Source organism: Aspergillus mulundensis (genome assembly GCF_003369625.1).
Source record: "Aspergillus mulundensis strain DSM 5745 chromosome Unknown scaffold_9, whole genome shotgun sequence".
In the NCBI taxonomy this organism is placed as follows: Eukaryota; Fungi; Ascomycota; class Eurotiomycetes; order Eurotiales; family Aspergillaceae; genus Aspergillus; species Aspergillus mulundensis.
This window is the reverse complement of record NW_020797897.1, coordinates 1,743,245-1,764,544: the sequence shown is the minus strand read 5'-3', so window position 1 is coordinate 1,764,544 and position 21,300 is coordinate 1,743,245. Positions and strand designations below refer to the sequence as shown.

At 49.9% G+C, this 21,300-nt stretch overlaps 6 protein-coding genes across 6 annotated transcripts; 2 read left to right on the top strand and 4 right to left on the bottom strand.

Moving 5' to 3' along the window:
- Positions 1-2,976: 2,976 nt before the first annotated feature.
- DSM5745_08387 (putative ABC bile acid transporter) lies at positions 2,977-8,009 on the bottom strand (the record flags this gene model as incomplete). The annotated part of the gene is made up of 2 exons (XM_026750403.1): positions 2,977-7,894; positions 7,945-8,009. 2 exons carry the CDS (start codon positions 8,007-8,009, stop codon positions 2,977-2,979), a joined length of 4,983 nt encoding a protein of 1,660 aa, XP_026601407.1.
- Positions 8,010-9,290: 1,281 nt separating this feature from the next.
- Positions 9,291-10,018, top strand: DSM5745_08386 (putative ubiquitin conjugating enzyme (UbcC); the record flags this gene model as incomplete). The annotated part of the gene is made up of 2 exons (XM_026750402.1): positions 9,291-9,483; positions 9,543-10,018. The coding sequence occupies 2 exons, from the start codon at positions 9,291-9,293 to the stop codon at positions 10,016-10,018; spliced, it is 669 nt and encodes a 222-aa protein (XP_026601406.1).
- A 1,457-nt stretch (positions 10,019-11,475) lies between these two features.
- Positions 11,476-13,190, bottom strand: DSM5745_08385 (uncharacterized protein; the record flags this gene model as incomplete). Its single annotated transcript, XM_026750401.1, has 3 exons — positions 11,476-12,645; positions 12,697-13,031; positions 13,100-13,190. The coding sequence occupies 3 exons, from the start codon at positions 13,188-13,190 to the stop codon at positions 11,476-11,478; spliced, it is 1,596 nt and encodes a 531-aa protein (XP_026601405.1).
- Positions 13,191-13,811: 621 nt separating this feature from the next.
- DSM5745_08384 (MCM DNA helicase complex subunit MCM6) lies at positions 13,812-16,729 on the top strand (the record flags this gene model as incomplete). The annotated part of the gene is made up of 2 exons (XM_026750400.1): positions 13,812-15,454; positions 15,502-16,729. 2 exons carry the CDS (start codon positions 13,812-13,814, stop codon positions 16,727-16,729), a joined length of 2,871 nt encoding a protein of 956 aa, XP_026601404.1.
- Positions 16,730-16,959: 230 nt separating this feature from the next.
- Positions 16,960-18,022, bottom strand: DSM5745_08383 (alpha/beta fold hydrolase; the record flags this gene model as incomplete). Its single annotated transcript, XM_026750399.1, has 3 exons — positions 16,960-17,023; positions 17,078-17,124; positions 17,195-18,022. 3 exons carry the CDS (start codon positions 18,020-18,022, stop codon positions 16,960-16,962), a joined length of 939 nt encoding a protein of 312 aa, XP_026601403.1.
- Positions 18,023-18,354: 332 nt separating this feature from the next.
- DSM5745_08382 (putative DUF221 domain protein) lies at positions 18,355-21,139 on the bottom strand (the record flags this gene model as incomplete). Its single annotated transcript, XM_026750398.1, has 4 exons — positions 18,355-19,172; positions 19,223-19,621; positions 19,673-21,074; positions 21,134-21,139. The coding sequence occupies 4 exons, from the start codon at positions 21,137-21,139 to the stop codon at positions 18,355-18,357; spliced, it is 2,625 nt and encodes an 874-aa protein (XP_026601402.1).
- Between the last annotated feature and the right edge of the window lie 161 nt (positions 21,140-21,300).

The following is a 21,300-nucleotide window of genomic DNA, read 5'->3' as shown; positions in this document are numbered from 1 at the left end:
ATAAAAAAAAAAAGGCCGGAGGCTGGAGGAGAAGAAGCCCAAGGGGGCAGTAGTATAAAACCTATAATAAGGGTGTTAGCAAGGGTAGAGGCTAGCACAGTGCTAGGCAGAGCGGGGGGAGGCAAGCTAAAAGGCGTGGGAGTTATAGTTAAATAATAAGGTAGCCATTATAAATTAAAAGTTAGTATATTTAGCGGAGCGCCGGCGGAGCGCCACTAGTTAGTAGTTATTAAAGTAAAAAAAACTTACTAAATTATTACTTATAACCTTGCTGTATATTTTAAAGGCGCCTATTAAATATAAGTTATACTACTTGTTGCTATTATTACCGCCCAAAAACTAATTAAAATTAAAGTTCTTAAAACCAACGGGGGACTAGCATAAAAAAGAGATTAGGGATGCCAAGGGCTTTTAAAGTTAGTAAAAATATTATACTAAAGGGGTTTTATAACTATACTATAGTGGGAGTGTAAGAGGTAAAGGTAGGGGTATTTTAAATTACTATAATTATAGCCAGGCGCTTTTTTTTTACTTACTAGGAAGCCAGGGCAGCGCCCGAAAGGGCTTTTTTTTTAGCTATAATAAAAAAAGGGCAACTTTTTATTTAATAAAAAGTTTAATAAGTTTAGGAGTTTATAAAACTATAAACTATGCTATAATTTATGCTTTTATACTAGGTATTATTAAAGTGCCGCCTTTCCCCTTTTGGTTATAAATAAATATTATATTTTATTTAAAGTGCTATAAACAATAAGAATAAAACACTAAATTTAATATGTTAAATAACACTTTAATAAAGTTAAGAATAGCAATAATAAAGTTGTGTTTAGTGTTAATATTAATAATAATAGTGGCGTTTTATTATTATCTTTTTTTAGTTTAGCGGCGGGTCGCGGACGACCCTTTAATTAAGGAAGGAAAAAATTATTAGGGCTAATATTTTTTTATTTAATATTACTAAAGCTAATCCACTATTAGTTTAGAGTTAGTGTCTAAGCTTTGGCCTTAGGCCGCCAAGGCTTGGCATACCTTACCACCACGTTGGGCTATATAACTTAACTAGGTTATTAGTGTTTAGGGTTTTAGCCACTAGTTAGGCAAGGCTAGGGTAGGCCTTAAGTATAGGCTAGAGTAAAGACCCGTGCGCAAAGTATTTAAACCTATATTTATTTTTTAATTAGGAATAGCTTAAGCGTAGCTTGGAGGTTTATAAAGGTGGTTTTAAGACCAGCCTTTTTTAAGATCTTTAAGTAACTCTTTTAATATTATCTAACGGGATTTAGAATACTCCATTCTTATTAGTCAGATTCCTTTGTCAATATCTTCATCATCAGTAAAGATCTTCGAGACTTGTCGGTCTTACATTTTATTAATAATATACTTATTATAAGCAAGAGATTAGCTAAAGCCAAAAAAAAGGCTGCTAACTTTATTAAATATATAAAGTATATATATAAATTATAAAATCTTAGTAAAGTAAAGTGGTTTTTAAATATTAAAATTATTTATAATTATTATAATTAAAAAATTTAATTACTTTAAGATTTTTATATTAATAATTTGCAGGCTAAATATAACCTTATAGCACTAAGTAAAATATTAAAAATACCTTTACTTACTAAAAAACTAATACCTGCGCTTTTAAATTATACACCTATAAAGTAAGATATTTTTTTATACTAATAACTTATTAGCTTATTTTTTTATTTTATTATAATAACATGCCCTAACACCTTTAAAGCAGCCAGCAAGCTTGCTTAATATATAATATAATTTATTAAAACTTATATTAAGGTAGCTAAATATATTATTTAGTATTTTATTATTATAAAGGACCTAGAAATTAAATACTTAGCTAATACTAAAAAAATTATTACCATGGTATTTAATACTTTTTTTAGTAATAATCTTAATTAACATAGCTTTAATAAATAGCTTATAAAGCTATTTAAAAGTTTAATTAACTAAAACACTTGCAAGTAAAAAATAATTACCACCTTTATTATTAAAACTAAATTACTTGCTATTACCAAGGGAGTAAAAAACCTTATATAATAAAAAAAACTTTTTAACACTATAAAATTTAATTTAAAGGTTAAATTATACCTTTTTTATAATAACACCTAAACTATATAATTACTTAACTTAAATAATTTTATATTTATTATATAACTTTAACATGTTAATATTTACTATTACTAGCTTTGTAAAAAGTATTAAAATAAAAAAATTAAAGTTAACTAAATAAAAATAAAAAATTAATTAATAAATAGCCTTACTAAACTTTTTAATAGCCCGCGCCACAAGATATTTATTTACTAACTTAGCCTTATTAAAATTAAAGCTATTTTTAATATATAATATTAGTGCTTTTGTTTTTTTAAGCGCTAGGGGGTATATTAAATAAAAGGTGGAAATCCCTTAAATCTTCGCGGTAAACTTAGTTAAATAACTTTAACTAACCTTTAAAAATAAAAAAAAAATTAACCTTTAACTTTAGCCGGATCTCACGGCCTAATTAAAAAATAAAATATAAAAAAAAAAAAAAATAAATATAGCTTAAATTCTCCTGTATCTAGCTATTAAACTCTTATATTCTTATTTATCTTAGATCCTAAGAAATCTCATGTTTTATTTACCCCTCGATTCTCATCCCAATCTCACATGACCAATTTCTGCCTGAGGCATCCGTAACTCCGAAACCAGGACATTGATTGCATCATATTCCCCAGCATCTGAGACCAGTCAATGGCTACTTCAATCTACATGTCCTCTAACATAAGTGAACGGTCTATGAATTAACTATCTTCAAGTAGCAGGTACAGCCCAACGCCGAGACTGTAATGTATGCCCAAGGTGTATGTACCAAACTTTTGAACAAATCCACGGTAGGTACAGATGAGGCAAGGAAACAAGAGCAATAGCATAATTATACCAACGCAGTGGTAGTAGACACACATGTATACGAAGTCAAGTCTAAGAGTCGTCCACGAGACGCTTCTGCTCCCACGCCTTCTTGGCCAAGTCCAGCAGTGTCTCCAGGTTGCCGCTGTTCTCGCACATGCTGCGGAAGACGCCCCCTTCCTTGTTGACTAGCGTCCAGGGGTGGTCGAACTCGACGACCTTGCCATGGTCCAGGACCAGGACCTTGTCGTAGTCGATAATGGTCTGGAGGCGGTGCGCAATCGTGATGATCGTGTTGTCACGCAGCTCCCGGAGCGTCTCCTGAATCTTGGCGTCTGTCGTATAGTCAATGGACGCTGTAGCTTCGTCCATCATCAACACCTTGGGGTTCTTGAGCAGGGCTCGGGCAAGGCATAGAAGCTGGCGTTGCCCTTGAGACAGGTTAGATCCAGACTCGGATACTGGGCTCTCGAGGTTGTGGAAGATGTTCTTGTTGTCGAGGATTCCACTGGCAGCAGTATTGGTTTCTGACGGTGCGGCCAATACTTGCTCAGTGGGCGTCAGGGTGCTGGCCGTGACCGGGGTTGCTGTGCCAGAAGTGCCGGAGCCGATAAGATGCACCCGGCGAATAGCGGTAAAGATCTGCTCATCGGTAAAATGACCAAAGGGATCTAGGTTGCTCCTAATGGTTCCAGTGAAGAGCGTCGGATCTTGAGGAACAATGGTAATCGCTTCTCGCAAATCCTTCAACCCGATAGTTCCAATGTCGACACCGTCAATGTTGATTCGACCAGTCTCTGCTTCAAGACCACGGAATAGAGCAAGCGCGAGAGAACTCTTTCCGGCACCGGTACGACCGACGATTCCAACCTTCTCCCCAGACTGCACGGTGAATGAAACTTCGCGCAGCACCGGGTCAAGATCAGGGCGGTATCGGGTGGAGTAGCTGCTGAACTGGACCGATCCTTGGCTGGGCCAGTTGGCAGGCGGCCGCGAGTCGGCAATGACCGGCGGTGCCTCCTGTTCGACCTCCAGGTACTCCTTGACACGCTCGACCGAGTTCATACTCTGCTGCACTTCCGAGTACAGACGCACCAGCCAGAGAACGTTTTCAGTGAAGGTCACGGCGTAGGTCAGAGAAAGACCCGCAGCACCGGCATCGATTCTTCCAATGTTCGACAGAATGAAAGTCGCCGTCAAGAAAGATACCAAGGCTCCGGTGATATCAACCCGGAATGCGAGCCATCGGTTGGCGGCCCAGAGGTAGATGTGAGGCCGGTTGTAGTTGTTGATACGCTGGTGGTTGTCGACGAGGAATCTCGGGCCATCGCCATAAGCACGGATGGTGACGATGCCGTTGAGAGTCTCGCCGAATTGCTGGTACAGAGGGCTGCGCTGTACAGACTCCAGCCGCTTCATATCACGAGATGCGTTCAGGTAGATTGCTCCCAGAGCAAAGTAGATCATGGTGATAAACACGGCAGCAACCAAGAATCCAGGGGTAATGATCGAGATAAGGATCACAATCATAACGACGGATGCTAGACTATGAAGCATACCAATGGCAACTGGCGCAACTTCCTGGTCAATGGCTTCGACATCCTTGGAGAATCTGTTCATAAGTTGACCCAGAGGCGTTGAATCGAAGAACTTGAACTTGGCGTGCATCACCGTCTTGAGCAGACGCTTGTGGATGCGGTTCGAGGCGTGAAGTGAACCCCAGAAAAGAACACCTTCTCTGGTAGCCGAGATAGTAATGTAGAGGACACCTAGTAGCGCGTAAACGCCGAGGTAGTAGGTGACATTCACATCGTTGTCTGAGACCACAGCCTGGGTACCCATCTGCGGCGCCAACCCAGATGTGCGTGGGACACCGAGGACGTTGAACGACGGGAACTTGAACTGGGCCATCGCGGCGTAGGTACCTTCATTATCGACATCGACCTTATCGGTGCTGTACGAGTTTGCCCATTGTCTGATCCAGATGTTGGTCGATACAGAACCGAGTTGCTGAAGAGTGAACACAATGAGAGCGACAATCCAATAGTACCAGGGTCCCATCGAAAGAAGATACATCTTGATGGTAGACCACTTGATACTGCCGACCGCCTTTGTTTCTTGCAGCTTCTTGGATGTTGCTGTCTTTTCAACGGGTTTACCAGGTGTTCCATTAGCCGTACCGTTAGCGGTGCCGTTGGCGGCGGGCGGCTCATGAGAGTCTTCGGCGGCGTTGGAAGGTCGACGGGATCGAGGAGGAGAGGAGCTGGACCGAGAGCCGGGTCGTGACTTGGAAAGGTCCTCGCCAAGCGCTTTGGATGCTCCCGGCTCATCAGGCCTGCCCTTAAAGGTGACCTTACCATTCTCAATGGCAACGATGAAGTCGGCGTACGGAGCAGTCAAGGCGATGTTGTGGGTAACAAGAATACACGTGCGGTTCAGCATAAGAGGACCGCTCAGCGCTTCGCGGAAGATGTGCTTTGCGGTATGCGAGTCAACGGCGCTAAGGCAGTCATCCAGAAGAAGATGGCGGGCTCTGCTATAGATGGCGCGAGCAAGAGAGATTCTCTGCTTTTGCCCACCGGACAGACCGATACCTTTCTCTCCAACAAGCGTCTCATCACCCGCGTCGAGAATTTCCAGATCACGCTCCAAGGCACAAGCCTTAATCACCGCCGTGTAGCGGCGTTCGTCGAACGGAGATGCGAAAGTGATGTTTTCCTTGATAGTGTCGTTGACAAGCCATGCCTCCTGAGCACAGTAGGCAACACTCTCAATGAGGCCAGTACGCGAATCAACGGGCAGCTCGGCGCGGTTGGCAGTGCCACCAGGTAGATGGACACTTCCTTCCAAGAGCTTCATTTCTCCCAGCAGCGCCAAGAGCAGAGATGTCTTGCCTGAGCCGGTCTGACCAGCGATAATGTTCAGTTTGCCAATCTGGAACTCTACGTCGACGTTGATCAAACGGAAAGTCTCGTCCTTGTCACCGCCCTCGGTCTTCTTTCCGGTTCCCCAGGACAGAGTAGCTTTCTCCAGTGCAATCCTGGGCTCCAAAGAATCCTCGTCCGCGAGCTGAGTGTACTTTTCAGTTTCGTCCTCGTTAAGGTATTGGTCAACACGGTCCAGTGACACCTTGGACTCTTGAACGTGGGCCACCATGTCGGCCAACTGGTCCAGAGGAATACGGAGCAGTGAGAACATCGAGAGCGCAGGGAAAGCAATGGATGGTGTCAGACGCTTCTTCTCAACCACTGTGTAGAGGAAGAACGAGGCGAAGGTGATCAGAATCGGTGTTCCATACCAAACCGTTGCAGCAGTAGACCAGAGCATGTACCGGAAGCGCAATGCGCGAAGCTCCGCGCGTCGTTTCTCGTTGACGATGTCCTGGAATCGTTCTTCCCACGCAAAGTACTTGATAATGCGGATGTTTTGGAGGATTTCATTCGTCGAATGGATTCGAGCGTCAGTTCCTTTCAGGATCTCTTTCTGCAGCTTGGAAAACTTCTTGGCGATGATCAAGTTGATGGGGAGCATGAGGACCATGATGATGATACCAGCAAACGAGCTGAAACCTAGAAGTCTATACAAAAGGGTGACTGCGATGACAATCTGCACTGGCACGCTAGCCCAGAGGAAATGCAAGTATGCACCAACCTCACTGACTTTGAATGAGTCAATAGCCATAAGGTTGATGATGGTTCCAATGTTAGCCGAGGACTCGGCTTCCTCTTTGACCTCTTTCTTGGAGTCGTCGTTCTCTGGGTCGGTTGCAGGCTTCTTCTTTTTACGACCAAAGGAGAGGATGCGCTTCTTTTTGTCAGGTATCTTCTCCTCTTTCTTGGCAGCCTCGATTGAGGGACCCGCCTTTCGCCTCAGCGCCTTGGCGTAGATCTCACCGATAATAATGGCACGGAGCTTTACACCCATTCGGCGACCGATCCAAAGAGCCTGTCCGTCGGCCACGCCCTGAGTAGCGGCTGAGACGAACAAGAGTACGGCGTAAAGCCATGCCGCATTTGGCGTTGTGGATCTCGGGTCTTCAACGTACTCCAAAATGGCTTTAAGAAGGAGAGTGGGCAAGTATGTGAATAAGTTCGAGAATATGGTCCAAGCACCCTGGAGCAGAATGGTGCCGGCAAAGTAACGTAACAGCTTCACTACCAAGGGTCCCTTGTACTGTCTGCAGCGGAAGTCTTCCAAGACCGTAGAGGCCTTTTGCGATGCAGTCAGATTCCAAACATCCTCCAGCTCCAGCGATTGCTTATACCCCTTGAAAATGAGTGGATCCAGCCAAGAGAAGGTCGCAAGGGAGAGCAAGCTTGCAACGGGGTGTCGTGCCGGCTCTAAGCCCTCCTCGTGTGGAACCAAGACGGGTTTGTTCCCCCTGCGGGTGGTTACCGAAAGCAACACGAGGAAACTGGACAAGGCAAATTCAATGGACGAATAAGTCATGGCGCGCCTGGAAATCGGATAGATGACAGCAGACCGGAAGACCGCCACGGTGAACAGCCATTGGAGAGCGTAGAGCGTAGCGGTATGGTTCCAGAGTCTGGCGGACGACTGCAGTTGACGGACAGAAAGGAGCAAGCGGACCAGCACCAGGAAGAGCAGGTAACTCCAGGATGCTAGCCGAGCAGCCGCCGGAAGACGACCATCGCGACCCCAGGCGTCCGATTTCAAAGCCAGTACGAAGACGACGACTTGTCCAACGAGCGCTACTGCTTCCAAGGCAACAAAAGCAATCTCCCCGCGGGGCCGATCCAGCTCAAAATGGGGCAGCTCAAGCCTCGCGGCTTTGGAGAGCATCGGATCCGATTCATCCTCTAGATCCTCCTCAACCCCTCTTGTATCCGGTGCATCTCCGACATCGTCGCTCGGTACAAGCTTGTAGGCGAAGCTCTTCCGTGAAAATATGTAATGATACGCAACGCGGGTGGTAATGAGTACTAGCGAGAGGGCGCATGCGGCAAGCGGTAAAATTTCCTGTAGATATCTTCGGAGCTGTTAGCAGGAGAGCTGCGGAAAAGAAGCCGACAAGCGTACCTGCGTTGAAAGCAGCGGGAAAGGTCATCTACAGCCCAGATGGGGCCGGCGCATTGCGGAATCATGATCCAACGGCGCAGATGACGACAGAAGTCGCGAAAGCGGAAGCTGTCAGCGAAGCCCGCCTCTATTCAAAACCGGCCGGCAGGCACAGTCCGGACGAGACGAGGCGAGGACAGACTTTTCCAAACACCTCGGCTCTAGATCGTGGTACAACTTGGAACGAAAGGTAAAACCATGACAAGTCAGGTGTACAAAATAAGGAAACGGCGTAAAATACGTGGTTCTAGCTCCGGCGGCAAGCAACAATGAGCAGGCAAAGAATAGCAGCCGAACAATTGACAAAGCAGGCGTGAAAGGAAGGGAACGGGAGAGATGAAGTGAGGGAAGAAGAACTGGCAGAGATGACGGAAGGAGACTGAGACGGCAGTTTGTTAGTAAGACATCCAGTGGAGACTCTGACTCCAGCCATGTGGACCGTCACCGCCCACCGTTCTTCTCTCTAGACCAAATCCAGTGCCCGTTGATAGCAAAGTACTCCAAGTCGCGACTATCTGCAAGTTATCGCGCAAGGCACTGGTCACCCGGTGAGTCAGTTCCCTCCCCCGGGTTGTACTACGCCATGGCTTGCATGGCTATATTGCGAAGTGTCCAATACGAGCACTCCGAATAGGAAGGGATGGCTGAGCTTGGGCCTGGCCGGATCCTCCAGGTATCCTAGTCATTTCAGCATCGCGCTCCTGCAATATCTTTGAATCCTCCAATGCTACTGTCTGATAACGCTGGAAGGCTCGGATGACTGGCAGGATGTCTAGCCAAACAAGTCCGCGCATTCATTTAGCGCTTCAGCTGCGCGTGACACACTCACTTCAAAGTTCAAGCTCACTTTTGAGATATCCCAAGAGGCTGTTCTGTGTATCAGTGGTCGAGAAGGGATCGCCCAGCATGTGGACGGAGGGTAGTTAAGCTGGATAGACCGATATAGACCACTTGACAAGGGATTTGATGCAGGAATCCCCACTTCAGAGCAACTTTTAGCAGTGTGTCGCCACCCCGGAAGGTTCCGCTATCGGATCTTCGCCACGATCTTCTGTAAAATTGAATGGCGTCAGTTTCATTCGACAGGCACTCTCCTGAAACCCGCTCCTCCCTTTGTCTCTCCTGTTCGCTTCCTGCCTCTTTCTCTCACTCACCTCAACACTTTTCTTTCTTTCAATCTCTTCTCAACATCCCTCCGGCAGTTGTCGCCCTCGTCTATTTAGACCCCGGTCTGCCACTCATCAAGCCATATACTCTTCATCCACCGTCATAACCGCCGATCCACCTACACGACCGCCACCGTTATCATGGCCGAAAGAATCCTGATGAACGAGTTCAAGGAACTCTCGAAGGAGCCCTGGGTCAACATTGACTTACTCAACGACAATTTCTTTAACTGGGAGATTGGGCTTATCGTGCTGAACCCGGACTCCCTATTCTACGGCGGCTACTTCAAAGCGTCCATGAAGTTCCCTTCGAATTACCCTTACTCGCCACCAGGTATGTGTTTCTTTCCTTCAAACACTCCGCAAATGTCATTGACTGACACTGTTGTATAGAATTCCGTTTCAAGCGCCCCCTTTACCACCCGAACATCTACACCGACGGCAAGCTCTGCATCTCCATTCTCCATTCTCCCGGCGAGGACGAAATGTCTGGGGAGCTCGCCTCCGAGCGCTGGTCGCCGGCCCAACGCGTCGAGTCCGTTCTCATTTCGATTCTCTCTCTACTTGATGATGCCGAAGTATCTTCGCCTGCAAACGTCGATGCCAGTGTTCTCCTGCGCAAGAACCCCGAGTCCTACAAAGAGATGGTGCGAAAGTGTGTGGAGGAGTCCAAGAAGGATATCCCTGAAGGATTTGAGATGCCGACCCACGAGAGTACGACCAAGGCTGCCTCAAAGCAGACAAAGGACGACGAGTCAGATTTTTGGGCCGAGAGCGATGTTGACAGTGATATGTTCGGTGGAAGTGGGAGTGACCAGGAAGAGGTCGACTCGGATGCGTTCGACGACTCGATGAGCGACGAGGAGTAAGCTTTGATTCTCTTGGCTTCATTTCGGGGAGGCTTGAGAAGGGAGAGTAAGACGAGTGGGTTGGGCTTCAATGGCGCTTTGGGGTTTCGATTGTTCTTACCGGCATGGCTTAGCGTGGCGTACATGATTTCGACATATTTAGGAGTTTGTATTTGTTATGATATCCAGCATTCGCATCAAGATGGCGCGTTCACAACTGAGGTTTTTCATTGAGTTTCTGCTATTTTTAGAATATAGCGTGTACACATAAAGAACAGAAGCCACTTCAAGCCACCGACCTTAAAGATATATCTATTAACGGGCGCCTTTAGGATGACTTTGCCGTCCGATCTGTATGTCGTGCCTGATTTACTACTGTAGCTTACTTGCAACTGCAGTTCAATGTATATATTTTCCGGCCCAGCCCTACAGCCCTATACCGTAGCCCTAAGACATAAAAATTGCCACCCAATCTTACATTACGCCTTCACCAGGACTCCAACCACCTCACTAGACATCCCGGGGTGCTATGATCGCCATCCTGAATTTCAACTTCCTAGTACCCAAGTCTTTCTTGCTAAAAATCCCTATACTGTTGCAACCTCAGACCAACAAGCGGAAAGATCGCCACGACCAGCGTAAACTGCCGCCTTATGAGCCAGACAACAACCCACGTGATGAAGAGATATACAAAGCAGTATTTATAAGTGATTATCTTAGTCTTGAATGCTATGGATAATGGGTATTTTACAATGCAGATCGTCATCCCTCCACAAAACATCGATACCAATCACAACAAGATATGCCTGATGAGAGCTATAACTGCCCGGTACGTATCTCCTGTAGAGCACGGATTATACCTTGTTGTGGCGAAGGGGGTTTCAAATCAGCCAGGGCCGTAGTAGATATGGTATGGTGCAATCTGCGAAGAAACCCTGATGGTGGTGGGAACCGTATCAACGACTCCCAGCTAAAGAGCGAAAGAAACAACATCAATCACCTCCAGTACATCGATTGAGAACTCGGCACCGCTATTCAGGGATGAACGGCGACGGACCGAGGATGTCGAGTATCCGGAAGAAGACGAGGTCCATGCAGGAGATTGCGCTGGGAGAACCGCATGCTAGGGCTGTGGGGTTGTAGCGGATATATTAGAGGAGCAGATGGCAGAGTGGAACTGACGGGTTCTAACTTCTGTCCGACTCCTATGCCATTGCACCGGGATATTTTGGGGATGTTGACGTGGTCCGGTTCTCTTGCTGCCTGATTTGAGAAGGAGAGGTGTGATCTGGAGGATTATGCGGCCAGTACTACGCGCGAGAGCTTCTCCAATGATGAGGAAGGGCCTTGATTGACGGATGGTCATAGGTGCTGTTGGTTATAATTGTTGAATCCAACACAATGTATGTCATTAGAACTAAGATTAGGGACGGCCGTGGGTATCAATCCTCCATTCACTAGCATACAAGTCTAGTCAGTCAAAAGTCGGCTTCGTTCACACCTGTCGCGGTGGCCAATTCCTTTTCAAAGGTCTCGACACCGCGGATTGGTTGGACCAGCATGAGAAAACTAAACAATGTCTCGTTGTACTGGAACCGCAGATCCGGGGGTAACCGTTTATGGATCTTCAAAAGCTCCCCCGTTGACCATCCTCGTTCTGAATCTTTTAGATCTATGTCGCAATTCTCTTCTAGAAGATGCCATATAAAGCTCTCGCACGCTGGAAACCTGTCCAACTCGTGCTTCCTGACGAGGTTATTTAAGTAGATGAGAAAGCGCTGCGTCTTTCCGTGTGAATCCTGAAAGTCCCAAAGCGCGGCGGTGATGTAGATGAGTGCGGCAGTGCGAGTAATTTCCTGAGTGGGAACGTTGCGGACAACGTATATGCGAGAGTCGTGGGGAACGCGGGAGGGGCGGGGCCCGCTAGAAAGGAGAGAGAAAAGGGGGCTTTCCATCTGGAAAGCGGCGCGGCGTTGAGGAGTAGTTGTGAGATATTTGTCGTTGTTATGCGACAACATTAGGCGCTCGGCTGCGCGAAGGAAGGTGACTAGCCATCCCTGGCCGTGTTCTGACTGGCCCAACGCCAGAGGAGAAGGGACCATCACATATCGGACGTAATGGAGGAAGACCTCAGCAAGGCCGCTGGAGCGACGACCAGTGCGGAGGATCTGAACTGCCCGATCTTCGTATTCAGCGGCCTTTTCTTTGGATCCGAACCGGTCTTCTTGGAGCGCAAGGCCTGCGAACGCCATCGCTAAACTTTCGCCGTCAATTTTGACGTGGCCGTTGATTGCGTCCTCCACCCCTTTCCTAGCATTTCCCAGATGAAACTCTATTTCTCGGGTGTTTGGATGGTTGTATAATTGCGCCTTCCATCGGGCGCAATATGAGAGTATGACCGCTCGGAATGATAGCGGGTGGGCCATGGCGGTTTTGAATACGCAATCCTTGATGTGTGTATTCTGGCCGGACCAGTAGGTCAACTTATTGGCCCAGTAATCTGCCAGTTCCATATCCAAGGGTGTTATGGGAAGGACCTCGAAAGGATCTTTTCTGGAGGCACTGAGCATGGTGGTGAGTGATGGCAGAGGAGGGCTTGCCAATGCGACGGGCTTCAGCCTGGAGAGCGTGTTTTCTCTGCTGTCTGGCTAGGTCGAGTTAGCGCGCATGATTGGTTTGTACATCAATAATTGACCTACTGGGTTCAGAAGGGGCGCGTGAACGCGGCGGGGAGAATCATCAAGAGACCGGCCATCTGCGCTTTCTGGTAACTCCGCCCTCTGCTCCCAAGGGAGATATGGGTATACCCCATTCGCCCTCACCTCACTGCCACTGCGGGAATGTGAATGCCGTTGCTGCCTGCGCTTTTCCTGGACGTGATGTCGCATCACATGAGCGCGCTTTTCCCGGGATGACGAGTTGGAATCAACAAAGTAAAAAGTCTGGCTTTTGGACTGGCTTTTGGGCGTCTCGTCGGTCGAGATTCGCTTCTGCCGCTTGAGCCTGAGGTTCTGGAGGTCTTCACTAGCGCTCCCTGACGAGTAGACATGTTAGGAATCACGAATCGCGGAGAACAAGAGTATAAAATGCTCGGTGACCAACGCCGTAGATGAGATTCAGAGAAGGCGGCACGTGGTGCAACGACGGTCTCAGTTTGAATGGGATCGGCCGAAAGACACCTGTCGGCGGCCATAATGCGGGGAAGCGAGTGAAGCTGAAGGGGACAGGCTGTCAGGACCGCATAGCTGGAGGGGTTACGGGGTAGAAAAGGAGGAGAACGGCATTGACGGAGGAACCCCAGAGTGAGTCGAGAGTCGGACAGGCGCAGGCAAACAGTTCGCTTATCTGTCGCTGCATTCCAGCAGGGCGCCCCTTCCATCCACTCCGCTCAGGGACGATGGCTTGACGAGTGGGGGTCGAATTCGACAGCTCAGAGCCTTGAATCGCAAACAATTCCCGCATGGTTTATTGGCCCTTGGCTGGGTCTCCATCCGCTCAGGCCTTGTCGGAGCTGCCAGTTGCAGTCTAGCGGGGCCTAGGAAAAGGATCCGTGCACTGACCCGCGCGAAGGAAGTGCGAACTGCTGACTCAGAAACCACTTAACGCGTCGGAGCAAAGTATTTCCAGCCCGACGCGTCTCGTGTCAGGCACGCGTGCGAAGAAATATTGACGAGCGGGACTGGCCAACCTTGCCGATTCACCAGAATCACCACCATTGCTCTACCAGTACTAGATTACTACAACCAACGAAACTTCATCCAGCAGGCCTGACCGATTGCGATATCTGACGATTGGCCTCACTGGCCTACCCAACATGTCCTCCCTTTTCGACGCCGTCCTCCAGTCCGAGCTGGGCTCAGTCGCCGGCTCTCGAGACGACCGACTCCATTCAGACGCCCTGCCCAGCTCACGGCCTCAGCCGATGTCCGAGAGCAATGCTCCAATGAGTGACGCCAATGCCTTCCCGGACGATCAGGTTCCCGAGACGAATAGGTCGACGTCCACCCGCCTGCGAAATCCTTACGTTGCTGGGGCCCCGCCAGTGGTTGATCTGGCCGGAGAAAAGGTACAGCAGGCATTCGAAGAATTACTGGAAAGCTACCAGGAAGAAGCTGCGCCCACATCACACCCCCCGCCCTCTTCCGCGCCGATGAGCGACAAATACTACATTGCACAGATCCACGGAATGGCAAAATGGGAATTGTCGACATTATATGTGGACTTTACACACCTCACGTCGTTGGACAACCCCATTCTTGCGGATGCAATCGCAAACCAGTACTACCGTTTCCAGCCATTCCTCGTCAAGGCCCTCCACAACCTGATCGCGAAGTACGAGCCAGAATATTTTGTCTCGCACCGACAAGCCACCAGCAGCGTCTCATCCCAGGCTGGCACCTCCATGATGGCTGGCGACTCTAGCGTTTCCGACGACCCCAAGTTGGCAAGAACGATCCGTGAGAAGACCCGACACCAGCAGACGGACAAGCTGTTTGCCCTGGCGTTCTACAACCTGCCTCTGGTTTCAAGACTGCGACAGCTTCGAACCCAGCAAATCGGAAAACTGCTCTCCGTTTCTGGTACCGTCACGCGCACATCTGAGATCCGACCCGAGCTTTCACTCGGAACGTTCATTTGCGAGGCCTGCAGAACGGTCATTTCCAACGTAGAGCAAACTTTTCGTTACACCGAGCCCACGCGATGCCCGAATGATACATGTGGAAACCGATTTGGGTGGCGCCTCGACATTGGAAAAAGCACTTTCGTTGACTGGCAGAAGGTCAAGCTGCAGGAGTCCTCACACGAAATCCCGACCGGCAGCATGCCCCGGACGATGGATATTATCCTGCGCGGTGAGATGGTTGACCGTGTCAAGGCTGGTGAGCGGTGTATCTTCACTGGTACACTTATTGTCATTCCCGATGTCAGCCAGCTTGGCTTGCCGGGTGTTCGCCCTGAGGCCGTGCGCGACAACAGTGCATTCCGCAGCAACGATGCTGGAGGTAGTGGAGTCACGGGTCTCAAGGCACTTGGTGTACGAGATCTTACCTATCGACTAGCTTTCTTGTCCTGCATGGTTACTCCTGACACAACGACCCCTGGTCAACAATCGAACCAGCAACTGAGCGGCCAGTCAAACCGAATCCTCGGCTCGCTGAACCAGAACCCCGACCCCGAGCCCGATGATGATAAGGCGCAAGAGGCGTTCCTTCAGAGCTTGAGCCCGTCAGAAGTCCAGGACCTGAAGAGCATGGTTCATTCCGAGTACATCTACTCCCGCTTGGTGGATTCCATTGCCCCGATGATATACGGCCACCGACAGATCAAGAAGGGACTGCTTCTGCAGCTTGTCGGAGGAGTGGCTAAGCAGACAGACAAGGAAAGCCTGCAGCTCCGTGGTGATATCAACATCTGTATTGTTGGCGACCCGTCAACAAGCAAGAGTCAATTCCTCAAGTAAGCCACCTAAACTCAGCGAAGCATGACCCCAGCTAACCAGTCAGATACATCTGCTCCCTCCACCCCCGCGCCGTCTACACCAGCGGTAAAGCCTCATCCGCTGCCGGTCTCACTGCATCCGTGGTGAAGGACGCCGAAACAGGCGAATTCACCATCGAAGCTGGAGCCCTCATGCTCGCCAATGGCGGCGGCATCTGCGCCATCGACGAGTTCGACAAAATGGACATCAGCGACCAAGTCGCCATCCACGAAGCCATGGAACAGCAAACAATCTCCATCGCCAAGGCAGGCATCCACACCACCCTCAACGCCCGCGCCTCCATCCTCGCCGCCGCAAACCCCATCGGCGGCCGCTACGACCCCAAGACCACCCTCCGCGGCAACCTGAACTTCAGCGCGCCCATCATGTCCCGATTCGATCTGTTCTTCGTCATCCGCGACGAGCCAAACGAGGAAGTCGACCGCAACCTCGCCGATCACATCGTCAACGTCCACATGAACCGCGACGAGGCCGTCGAGCCGGAATTCAGCACCGAGCAGCTGCAGCGGTATATCCGGTTCGCACGAACATTCCGTCCTGTCTTCCGCGACGAAGCCAAGACTCTCCTTGTGGAGAAGTACAAGGAGCTCCGTGCGAACGATGCACAGGGTGGCATGGGACGATCATCCTACCGCATCACCGTCCGCCAGCTGGAGTCATTAATCCGTCTCTCCGAGGCCATTGCAAAGGTCAACTGCGTCGAGGAAATTGTGCCCAAGTTCGTCCGCGAAGCCTACGACCTCCTCCGCCAGAGTATCGTCACCGTTGAAAAGGACGACGTCGAAGTCGACGACGACGAAGACGCCAACGAAGACGACGACATGCCCGACCGCGACCGTGACGGCGACAGCCCCATGCGCGAAGAACCCGAGTCCGCAGCCGCCGCTGAACCCGCTGAGCCACGCGCCAAGACAAAGATCACGTACGACAAGTACATGAAGATCCTGAACTTGATCGTCCGCCGTATCCGCGAAGATGAGGCGCAGGCTGGCGAGGGTGTCGAGCAGGAGGATCTGATAGTCTGGTACCTCGAGCAGATTGAGGCGGAGCTCAATGATGAGGAGGATCTCCAGCGGGAACGTGGTCTTGCGCTCAAGGTGCTGAAACGCATGGTTAAGGATAACATCCTCATGCCGATTCATGGCGAGGGGCTTGTCGATGAGGCCGCTGACGCCCCGTCTGACAAGACAATTTACGTTCTGCACCCTAACTGCGCGATTGATGAGGAGTAGGCGGCATGAGTTTTGCACCATGGAGTTGGTAGAGGGTCTTTAGTGATTATGAGTGATGATACCTACTTCTGATTATAGTAAATAATGTGTTTCTGGCATAGAGTCGCTTCTGGGTCCGGTGTCTTGTTCTTGATATGCTAAATCAACAAATATATCTTTCTACCTACCTAATTCTCTTTCCCTCCCTTAGTCGCATATGCCTGCTCAGTCCCTATCCTGGCCTCACGGCCTTACCGAGGTCTACTCATAAACGCCGTCACAACAGCTGCGAACATCTCCGGATCCTGCAAGGGCCTATATAAATCAGTCCCGCATTACACTACGTAAAGACCTCCGGCCGATACATACCCAAAGTGACTCATGCCCGGCAAAATCGCCAACTGCGAATTCGCAATCTGCACACACACCCATCAACATCAACATCACCCTCATCTCAAAAGAAGGACAAGAGCATTGGGTACATACCATCCCATGAATCCTGCCAGGCACATGCGGCAAAATCGCCTCCTCATGATCCCCCGCCGCAACAAGCACCACCGGCGCATCCCCATCCCCAACCTCATACAGAACGGGGATGCGTCCAAAATCCTCCCCCGTCCACCTCGGCTCACCAGCCTGCATGGCCTCCACCCGCGCCACAAACCCCTCCCAGTCCGCCTGGCCCCCTGCCTGCAACCCAACATCCCTCTTCAACTCCTCATACTGGCTCCGTTCGCGATCCACAAGGTCCGCACCAAAACTGATCCCCTGCAACCCTGGTAAATTGACGTTATCCGGGCTATAATTCGCGCCGTAGACAAACACCCTGTCGACGCGCTCAGGATGGTCCATTGTAATCTGCAACGCGGTATTCGCGCCATCGCTCCACCCGACGAACCTTGCTTGTCGGATACCCAGGTAATCCATCAGGGCGATTGTGTCCTGCGCAAAGAGGGCGTAGGATAAGTCCACGGAGGGATCATCGGAGGAGCGGCCGTGGGCGCGCGTATCGATTGCGATTACGGGGAAGGTCGTTGAGAGAGATGGGATGAGGTGGCCGTACCATCTTGATGAGATTTTGCCGCCGTGGAGGAGGATTATTGGGATTGTGTTTTCGGTGAGAGGGGGTCCGTAGAGGGCGTGCCAGAGGGAGATGTTGTTGATGGGGGCGTGTGCGGAGGAGTTTGGGGTGGGGAGGGATGGGGTTGCGGGGAGGGTTAGCCAGGGGGGGAGATTGGTTGAGCTTGTATTTGTGGTCATGGCTGAGAGGGTGAGGAGGAAGAGGATGGAAGTGTGGATGAGTAGTCCAAGCATTTTGGAATGGATTCGAGTTGGGCAGTTTGTTGGGCTGGCAGGTTCATATACTGGGCGAGCTGAGACAGAGCCCGGAAGTCCGAGGGCAGATATAGCGCTACGACCATCGGGCATAGACATAAACCAAGACAAACAAATCAAGTCCCTATTATATTATTAGACTACCGCCAAGCATAAATATAACATAATCTCCTCAGCACCTTAGGAAGAAGACTGTAGTGCGTACATCAACCGTGGTCCATGGACACTGGGTATCAAGCATATCGAAAAAGTAAAAAGCGAAAAGACAAGGAACATCCACGTGAGAGCGTTTCCAAATGTACAAAGGCCGTTTAGTAGTAAATCTTCTCTTCAAAGATGGGAGGGACACCCTTTTCAACATTCCAAACGATGTGGTTCTTCTCATCCAACCAGGCGTCCTCGTCGGTGATGGCAATGACGCGACTGGTATGAGCAATTTCTTGAGCACTAATGCCCATCTCGTCACGGGGAATCCAGAGGAGCGGCGCCTGGGCACCGATGGCAGGGTGGTAGTAAGCGTTCCGCTCGACCTCAGGGGGGTAGGTAACAATTTCCGCGCCGTTGGGCACGAGCGTGCGCAGCTGACGGTACCCGGCGTACTTGTCGGGTCGGAGATACTTGGCAAGGAAGTTGGCCTTAGGGTCACCCGGGGTTGCCAGAGTGAGACCCTTTTCGGCGGAGTCGACGTTGTCGGCGGCGTGGCCGTCGGCCGCGGAAGCGGTGGCAGTTCCGTCGTGCTCGCCGTTGGCCGCAGTAGCCTCCCGCGAGAGAAGCGCTTCCTCTTCCGCCTCAAGGTTCTTGGGGAGGTAGTTGATCAGAGGTTCAAGGGCAGAGTTGAGAGAGACGTGGTAAATGATCATCGTGATGAGGAGGATGATGGCGAGGACTAAGGGACCAACGGCAACTGCGTTTCCACCAGCCCCGATAGCAAAAAGACCGATCAGGCAGACCACCAGTAGGTAGCATCCAACCAAGATGTGCTTCAAGGCCCGCGCGAAAGCCCTGCCTTGGGTGTCGATGTTGGCGTTGGACACATAGAGCAAGTTGTACCGGTAGGCAAAATAGAAGAGGTACAGGCCAATGGTTGCGAAGCCAAGAACCAGGGGTGCGATGCACGAGTAAGTAATTGCTAAGCTGGTCAGTTCGTGCTGGCTAATTGTATGAGGAAGGTATACGCACCAATGACACTCAAGAGGGTGACAACAGGATACACAGTACCCCAACCTAGCCCTGCAAGATTTGACCACCGGCTGTACATCTTCCGGGGAGTCTTATCCAAGAGACGCCCAAGGATCTTTCCAACAATCAACCCCCCAATCTGCAAAAGGGCACCCGAGCTGAACGACAATCCCTGCAGAACAATGTACGAAATGTAAAAGTTGGATGACTGGGGAAGATTGTTGGCGAGCAAGTCGACTGCAGACGTAGGGTCGTCGATAATCTTGGTAACAACACTGGAGGCCGAGGAAGCAAGAGTGACGACCAAGAAGACTTGAACCACCTGGAAAAGGAAGTAGAAGTTTTGTGTCGTCAATTCAACCTCAGCCAGGGTAGGTGCACCACCAATCTTCGCCATTACTATAGAAAATTATCAGTTCATGGTCTGTCTGGATTAAAGAGGTTGCTTACATCGCAAAACAATGGGGACCAAGGCCATAAGTACGGCCATCAAGATGGTAGGAAGTAGACCGGTAATGGCACCCAAAATCCAGGATGGCACGTCTTCGATGAAACTGAGGAAAGGGACCAGGTTTGTCAGGTTGTTAATGTTGGAGAGAGAACCAACAAAAGCCGTGGGAATAGCCCAAAAGACAACCATGGCTGAGACAAATGCAATCGATGCTCCGTATCGGATGATGCGCTCCCACCACTTGATTCGTAAGTTGGACCAAATGACTTGAGTAGGCTCGATACCAATGTATCGCGGAGCCATGTGCAGGGGAAGATTGTGAGCCACGGACTGGAAAGCCGCTTGCGCATCGGCCTGCGAGTAGAATTCAACAAAAACGGACGAAACTAGTTTGGCCTCGCCTGCTCTGTGTTGAGCTTGGAGCTCCTCAATCTCAGGCGTGAGACGTTCGATTTCTGATCTGGCCCAGTTAATCGTATCGACCTTCTTGCCGATAAGGAACTTGAGTCGATGAGTAGGTCGGTCCTTGGGTTTCACCCAGCGAGCCGCGACAGAGCCGGATTCGCCATCGTCCTCAGTGGTTTCCAAAGTGGTAGACTGTTCTTCAGCGCCTCCATTTTTCTTCAGTTGTTTGAGTCGAGCAGCATTGGCCATTCGAATCAGCTTCGTTTCAGCAGCCTCGAGTTTGATGGCTGCAGATTGGCGGTTGTCAACCTTGTCTGCCAGATCGGCTGTGTTCGTCGTGAGCCACACATTCTTGATTTTGTCTGCGCCAAACATGAATCGGATCTTCTCAACGCTCTGATACTCCTCTGGAACAGCCGTGAAAAGGACAGTCCGAGAAGACAAGCGACTTGCGTAGGAGCGAGAAAGCGAATATGCCTGGCGGAGGTTTATGTAGAAAAGACTCTCGCGGGTGACGGTGAAGAAAACAAATCCAACGAAAACCCAGGCCACGAGCGCATGCGCAAAGTAACGTGCGTAATCTGAGGAGTCAACATTGGACATGCTCAGAATATCCAGCTGTTCCTTCCCCGCACCACCGGTTGCATTGATTGGGAATAGGATCGGGAAGGTTATACACGCGCCGACGAAGCAAATCATCGTGATGATCTTGAGGAAACGAAGGAGGAGGTAGGCGTCCATGGAATGGTGTTGGAGAACGTATTCGTCGGGCAGCTTGTACATATCCTTAATCCAACCCACCAGCCCAGTCGATGAAGGAGGCGTCTTCTGCCGATCGCGGAGGAAACCAAGGTAGGTTCGAGGCATATACATCCGGCGCTCGCTCCGTCGCAAGATCACGAAGACCAAGACCATGGCGACTGCGACGATCAGGGAGGGGATCAGCACGGTGACGAGACTGGAGGCAGAATTGGAGGCATTTTGAGGGTTGTCGTCCTATAATGATCAGAAAGGTCAGAGATGCTTGCGCGACCGAACAGTTTGGCAAGACTTACAGCCATGATGACGGTTGACAGCTAGTGACAGTCGTCAATGGCTCAATCAGGGGACAATTGCGCGCTCAGGAGACCCAAGCCGCAGAACAGAGAGTTGGCCAGGCAATAAAAGTGCCAAAGCAGAAGACGGAAAGGATGACGATGATAAGGAGAAGAAAGAGAAAGAC